Here is a 7,383-nt window from a genome sequence, read left to right on the forward strand (position 1 = left end):
GTCAAAGCTGACCAACTCCTGCACCAAGGAAAATGGCTCACTAGGAACCAAGTTCAGCTGAAGTTTCCTCATCTCATAGAGGAACTCAACACAATGGAGACCATTGCTTCCTAAGGGGGAGGAATGATCCAGGTGGATATTGGTGGCCACTCGCCTATTCTACCTGGACCCCCACCATTTTTTCTGTCAGTTTTTCAGTTTCCTTAATTGTAGCACATTTTACTATTTTTGGCAGTTTTTCGGGTCCTGAACTTTCAGAGCCGTTTTGAGGCCCTAAACGATGTTTTTTTGGCAATATTCCTCCAAGCAATTTTATTAGTATTTAGTTGTACTCCTTGGAGAGATCTTTGCAACGAGGTATCATGCACGTCAAATGGAGATAATATGACCAAGTTATGACCCCAGGAAGTTGGTTGCCCAACTAACCCCAACGGGGCCCATAAACTCTTGGTGTTACATTTCCTCGGGTTAGGGTTTTGGTTGTTTAGGGTTTTCTCTTATTGTTCAATAATAAAAAGGCCCTTGAGCCTCATGGCAACTTAGTTCAGAGGCATGTAGCCGCCACATCTCTTCTCAGAGATAAGCTACCATCGCTAGAGCTAGTCTCATTTCCATTCTGTTTGTAAGCATATTTCATTATTTGATATTAATGAAAGACATTGTTATTTCTGTTGCATCTCTGTATTTACGGTTATATCTATAATTTGTTGCGTTCCTGTTTAAATTCGGATCACTTTTTTGACATAATAAACTACTATTGGATCTTTTCAAAAGTGTATGGGCATTCTTGAGGACCTTATCCTTAAGGATGTAGCTCAGTATCTAGAGATTTGATTTGAAATAGCAATTTATACTCTTTCCTATTTAGTTGCATCCGTTGACACTACCCGAGAGTAGACACCTTTGCTGATCTTTATAACCATGTTGAATTATCCTACTTTAGAATATCAAGATTGAAACCACCTTTTTTTGGGACTAAGATCTCTCAATCTACTTTGCATCCAATAAAATTTGATTCATCCCAAGACAAGTGAGCCTTCATTAAAACTTGCAATTTCTTTGTTGTAGTATGTCATGTACTCTACAAGAATTGTTTTGATTTCATTTTATTGCATTATGAAGACTAAATCGAAGTGGACGCCATCTTACAAGAGGCACATAGTGGAATTTGTGGCAGTTACTTTGGTACATATTCTACCCATATAAAGATTATTTAGATGGGGTACTGTTAGCCTATCATATGCCATGATGTTAAGGACCTTAGCTCTCTCGTTGAACAACAAGCTCTGGTCTTGTTTTTGAGCTGGTCCTGCCCTATTCGTTTCACGACCATAGTAATTAACTTTACATCCCTTTTTTCTTTTCTTTTTATTTATGGTACGATTGGTATTGTTTGCTAGTATAGAGCCCGCTAGGACTAGATCCAACACTTGTACTTCTACTTGAGCAATATATAAGTACTTACCTTTATTCAATGCTTTCTTAGGAAAGTCGGAAAGGCCATAGAAGGTCAACAAACAAAAAGAAACTATCAGGAGAAGGTCAGTCGAGGAGAAGGTAAAGGAAGCCATTCCTCCATCCTTCATTGGTGGATTAGTAAAACCAATCAATATTCCTTCTTAATAAAATATAGTATTGAGTCAAATCCATAGTGTGGTAGGTAGGTAAGAGCAAATCTCATCTAACACTTGTAATTAAAAAACACTTTGTTTTATGAACTCTTATGTTGTGCCTCCTAGTTCATATCCTGCCTGACTACATTAAATAAACTGGTTTGTGTGTATTTACAAAGGATTTGGTTGTGTGCACATTAATTATTTGTGCTTTAAATTAGTTTAGAAACCAGTTGCAAGTGGAAGTCATTTTTTATTGCTTCAATGATAATGACGACTTTCAGAATGGTTGGAGTGCTCTTAAAGGCACCAAGTAATTTGTTTATACTAAGTTCAGTTTCTCATGCCTTTCTTCTTGCTTGTTTGTTGTTTTTTATTCACTCTTACTCTGTTAATAGTGCAATTATTTGCTCCAATATATCTGCCATTAGACTTCCTGTATGGTTGTGTAATAGTGGACTGGATGTAGATACGACATGGACCCCTTCCCCTCCCCCGACCCCTTCTGCCATTTTTGTAACACATCGATTACTTATTGTATTTGGCTAACAACAATCAATTTCACATGGCTTCATATAGTTGTTTTTTTTGTTTCTTTGGATTTAGGGTTAACACTCTATCTCTAGCAACAACTCACTCTTTTTTCTATGAACAAAAGTACAGTGCCTAGCTTTAAAAGCCATGTCTTGATATTTCGATACTAGTTTTTGGGAAAACTCCTCACCTTTCATGTGTGCAGTCAAACAAAATTATGGAGAGAAAGTTCTTATCCAATTTAGTTGCTAAACAATTGTTTCTTTTGTGAAGATAATTGATTTCAGTTGTGAATTTAAGTACTTACTTGGGTGTGTATGAAAGATAACAACGACTGCAGAAGTGGAAACACAATAACTCCAATACAATAGCTCCATCAGTGCTTCATCATTTGGCAACAAAATAATCTCTCTTGCCATTTGCTTATGGCAACACAATAATCTATCTTGGCATCTAATTAAGGATCAAGCTAACATTTGCTTAAGGATCAACCAGCTTCAATTAACACTGCTAGATCAATTACTTAGCTCCACACTACTAGATCAATTACTTAGCTCATATGGACTGGGTGAATTTAGTTGTTTACTATGTGCATAGGTCCAATATAATTTCTGTTGGCATTTACTTAGTTATACTTGTATTTGCCTTTGCTAGGAACTATGCTACTACTGGATCAATTACTTAGTCAACTTAATCAATTGCTTAAGGACAAATAAGTATTTACCTTTTTACTTAGTCAACTTAATCAATTGCTTAAGGACAAATACGTATTTACCTTTGCTAAGAACTATGTCTTTATTGGAAACTATGCTACTACTCAATCAATTACTTAGTCAACTGAATCAATTGCTTAAGGACAAATAAACATAAAGTGAGCTGCGATCAACTACTTGATCAACTACTTAAAACAGGGACTTGCTGCCCCGCAACCCACCTTGTTCTATTGTTCTCTATGTAAATGGAATATTTATACTTATGAAACCTAACTTAATTTAAAGGAACACGATAAGGATTTCACTAAAATTGCGGCATAGATTCTCATTTTTAATTTAATGTAGTCTAACATATGTTTTTGAACTTAGAAACGAGTAGCATAGGATCCACGCCTTATCTGCCATGCAATGGGCAACAATGTGATTCATGGAATATACTTCCTTTTGATTCTATATTTTATCATTATATTGCATGTAAGTGGCAAAGAAGACCTTAAACACAAATATGCCGCTCTGTTTTTCATGTAGGTAGATGTACCCACTTTTTGGTAGATGCATGCTTTGCGTCCATTCTCATCTATTGACAGTAATCGGCCATAGCAATTTGTTAAACACACATGGGCAACAACAAATAGGAAAGATAAAACATGACAATACATTTTTTATTAACAAGAGATATACACTTATAATACATTGTTTGACCGTTGGGTTTCACATCCCAAGGTCTCTTGGACTTCCTTTTGTCTATTCAACTTCCACACTAACCCCTTGAGGATTAGGTGTCCAACATTCCCCCCTTAATCCGAAGGGTTATGTATGAGTCCAAGAAGAGAGCTGTAATACAAAATGTGCAAAAATGCATGGCAGCACTAGGCTAAATGTGCTCTCTGAAATGTTGGTATAAAGGGTGGTGGTTTAAGGATGACCACCAACACTGGAACGCTTAGTGCAGTTCCCGGAACTCTTCCAAAACTAGCAAGAAGCTGAAGTCTTCTGCTAGAGGAAGTGCTCCTATTTTTTTGAAGAGGGAAACATTCAACCATGAAAGGGAGGTCTCACCCCGCATAAAAGGGAGAACTTCAACCTGAAAAGGGAAGTCTCAACCTGTGATGGTTTAAGGATGACCAACAACTCTAGAATGCTTAATGCAATTCCTGGAACTCTTCCAAAACTGGCAAGAAGATGAAGTCTTATGCTAGAGGAAGTGTCCCCAATTTTGTTCCTGGAATTCTTCTGAAACTGGCAAGAAGCTGAAGTCTTCTGCTAGAGGAAGTGTCCCAGATTACCAACTGAAGGCATGTTCACGGGCATCTTTGTCTCTGGCTACAACTCTGAAACTGGTGTGGCAGGTTGTGGCTCAGGCTCACTTGATGTGACTTTGAAGCTTGTAGCTGACCATCATTCCCCCCCCCCCATCAGATACAAGGTGAGATGATGGAGAAAACTCAACTGCAACACTGTTCAATACTCTGGAACAAGTTCTGACATGTGATTGGAATATCTTCTTGGCTGTTGATGCCCATTGCCAAGAAGCGATCCATCCAAGATGAATCTTTGTTCTTGCAGGATGTTTATTTATGAAGCATCTGTGTGAAGAATGGGTGGTTTTATGACAATGCTTACATGGATGAAGATCAAAACAATGATCTTCCAAATGGCCAACTCGATCACAGTGTTGGAATTTCACAATCTGTTGTTGTTGTTGTTGTTGCTGTGGAAGAGGGGCAGAGTATGGAATAGCTGGAGGTGAACTGTCATGAGGAGAAGGTGAACTGTCATGAATGAATCCAGGACTCTGAAACTGAATGGGCTTGGCGTAGCCTGGAATATGAAAGGACAAGTCCTTGTCATATCCAAGACTAGTTCTGTGCTTGTTGTGGACAAGCTGTTCCCAAGGTCTGATGATGGGCTTGGGAAGTGCAGACTGAGTTTTTGTATCTGCATGTACAAAATCTGAACCAACTATAACATTATTGACTTGCTTCTGATGGGTTGCAGTCTCAATGTTCTGAACAGAAACATGTTCAGAATGACTCCTCTGTTTTAATTCTTCTTGCGGTAGCTGACATTCAAGCTGCAAAAAATCAATTTTTTCCTGTGCATTACGCAGGGAGGTCTGAATGTCACAGAGAGTGTCTTTGCTGACATTTATCATCCCACCAATAGTGGAATGTATTAGTGTATTCAGTAACTCTAATGCATGATCAAATCTAGCCATTTTCTCCAACTATACTATTAATACCTTTAGCTATAATTTACACAAAACTGGTTGATTAAATGAGAATTTGCAAGTTTGCAGACCAAATGGACTATAACTGCAATCACTATAACCTCCTTTTTTTATTTTTTCTTTTTTGAATGATAACTTGAAATAAGTAATGCAATTCAAATCACCATAATGTAGATCTCTCTCTTTCTGAGGATGAGAAGAATTAGAACCATTGTTACATGTGTTCTCCCGTTCTGTCTGAAAAGGAAAATAGCCCTGTAGAACCTTGATTATGAAATGGATTGAAATATGCAAAGCAGTTAAAACGAAGAAAAGGCAGATGTCACTCTTTATAAGGAGGTGGAGAAGAATTAGGTTACAGGCGCTCTTTTGTCCACCACCAGCACCGGCACTTTTGCAGCATGAAAAAGTCTGCAACCCTATATTTTGATTTTAAGCCAGAACTTAATTAGGCAGCCATAGACTCACGGTGGCTTGGGAGGTCCACTGATGAATTTTCAATCATCAAAGGCCTTGTCGTGCACTTGCAGTGAATAGAATCCAAACAACAGGGACTAATATGCCCTTCCCTTCCTTCTATTCCTGGGTTTAGCTTCTCGGTGATCCACTGGGAGCTTTGAACGGCTGGAATGCTAAAGCTTTAAATGCTCCATGCAGTTGGCACGGAGTTTCCTGTGTCGATGGACGGGTTTGGGAGCTTTGCCTGCCAGGACTAGGCCTTCAGGGTCCTCTCACAGAGGAGATTGGGCGATTGAGCGAGCTGAGGAAGATGAGTCTGAGATCGAATCGATTCAATGGAACCATTCCTGAATCGCTGACCAAATGCCGGCATCTGCGAGCTCTGTACAACTTCATAGAGAGGCATCCGAGGAAGGAATGGGCCAATTTGGTATTCCCATGGCTGCCGCCTCGTTCTCTTGCATCTATTGCCTCAGCTTGCAGGGCTCTCAGATCAATTTCAGAAAAAAAAAAAAAAAAAAATAATAATAATAATAAATAAATAAAATAAAATAAAAAATAAAAAAAAAAATTTAATTAATAATAAATAATAAAAATAAATAAATAAATAAATAAATTTGCAGATGCAGCGTGGGGATTAGAGAAATACCCCGTTCCAAATTTGAATTCGGTGGACGATACCCTCTACCCTTATTTCCTCTATACTCCCACTTTGATTCCCGCAGTTTCTTCTCGAAAACAGCAATGGGGCCACTGCCCCACACAAAGCCCTCTGGAAGCCAGGCCTTTAGCGGTGCACGCAGACTTTTTCGGATCGACAGGATGCACTTGTGTGGATTGCTCTCAATCTCGCGCAGCCGCGCTTGGAAACCACAGGGACGAAAACGAACTAGTCCGTGGTATCATGATCGAGGAATTTGGTGGTGAAGAGGATTGCCCCTGCGATAAGCTTAGGGTTTATACAGAAGATGGCAGAATTTCTTTCCCGAATGGATTGATGAACTCCTACGACAGTTACCTGGAATTGAACGTTGGGTGAAACTCCATAACATGACTTGTCGCACTCAATCAGGGATCTGGGAAGGAGTTATGACTCATACAAGTAAAGTTTCTATTCTTTCCTGTCAGACAGAAGAAAGGTATGAAAGGGAGTCTACAGAACGCCTTGAATCAGAATCAACACGTTTGCCTCAATGGTGTCCTGAACTTCGAGAATGTATAACAGTGACAGATTATGAGGGTGTCCGGTTCTCAACATTGATGGATATCATCACTCATTCATAGGTAACGTACAAATTTCGATGTTTTGTTCGAGTGATAGCTGCCTTACCTGGGAAAGTTGAAGAATTTGATGGACAAAGTGACACTCAGTTTGAGGGCTTCAATGTAGGCCCGCCGCTGGTTATGGAGTGCAGTCTAGCACCACGACTGTCTTTCACCTCAGGTTCACGACGCGTCCATTGTGCACATACCATCTCCAATACAGCAGTCACAAAACCAACCACCAATGTTGACCACACTTCAAACAGTGATTCAACATTGGAGGAATGTAACGTCTGACGGTTTCAGGATTGTGGGTGTGCCAAAAAGTTATAGAGAAATCTAAATGGTGCGCAGAATTTTAAGAGGAACCCAGTGATCAGACTATGATTCAATGTAACGCATAGGTTAGAACGACATGTAGATGGACCCCCAATCGATCTCATACAGTATATGCATAGAGAAACAACCACATTAATTAAGAATTAACACGAAAATTGGTGTAGAGAAGTGTTAAACGTAGCATTCAACATAAGACTGAAGCGACCAGCGGACTCTGGTATGGCAGTTCAAC

General features: G+C 39.3%; 1 protein-coding gene across 1 annotated transcript; it reads left to right on the forward strand.

Moving 5' to 3' along the window:
* Nucleotides 1–5,912: 5,912 nt before the first annotated feature.
* LOC149202703 (uncharacterized) lies at nucleotides 5,913–7,109 on the forward strand. The gene is made up of 3 exons (XM_089401675.1): nucleotides 5,913–6,068; nucleotides 6,163–6,535; nucleotides 6,898–7,109. Exons 1-3 carry the CDS (start codon nucleotides 5,913–5,915, stop codon nucleotides 7,107–7,109), a joined length of 741 nt encoding a protein of 246 aa, XP_089257801.1.
* The last annotated feature ends 274 nt before the right edge of the window (nucleotides 7,110–7,383 follow it).

The sequence above is a fragment of the Pinus tabuliformis genome, chromosome 2_1 (assembly GCF_031772625.1).
Source record: "Pinus tabuliformis cultivar Carrire ecotype Pingquan chromosome 2_1, CPIR1, whole genome shotgun sequence".
Classification (NCBI taxonomy): Eukaryota; Viridiplantae; Streptophyta; class Pinopsida; order Pinales; family Pinaceae; genus Pinus; species Pinus tabuliformis.

What these genes read in the sequence shown, in the direction of transcription:
- LOC149202703 (XM_089401675.1), top strand. Translation starts at nt 5,913, where the DNA reads ATGCCGGCATCTGCGAGCTCTGTACAACTTCATAGAGAGGCATCCGAG. An exon ending in TCAGAAAAAAAAAAAAAAAA is followed by an intron (nt 6,069 to 6,162) that starts AAATAATAATAA and finishes AAATAAATAAAT; the next exon opens with AAATTTGCAGATGCAGCGTG. An exon ending in AGATGGCAGAATTTCTTTCC is followed by an intron (nt 6,536 to 6,897) that starts CGAATGGATTGA and finishes AAGTTGAAGAAT; the next exon opens with TTGATGGACAAAGTGACACT.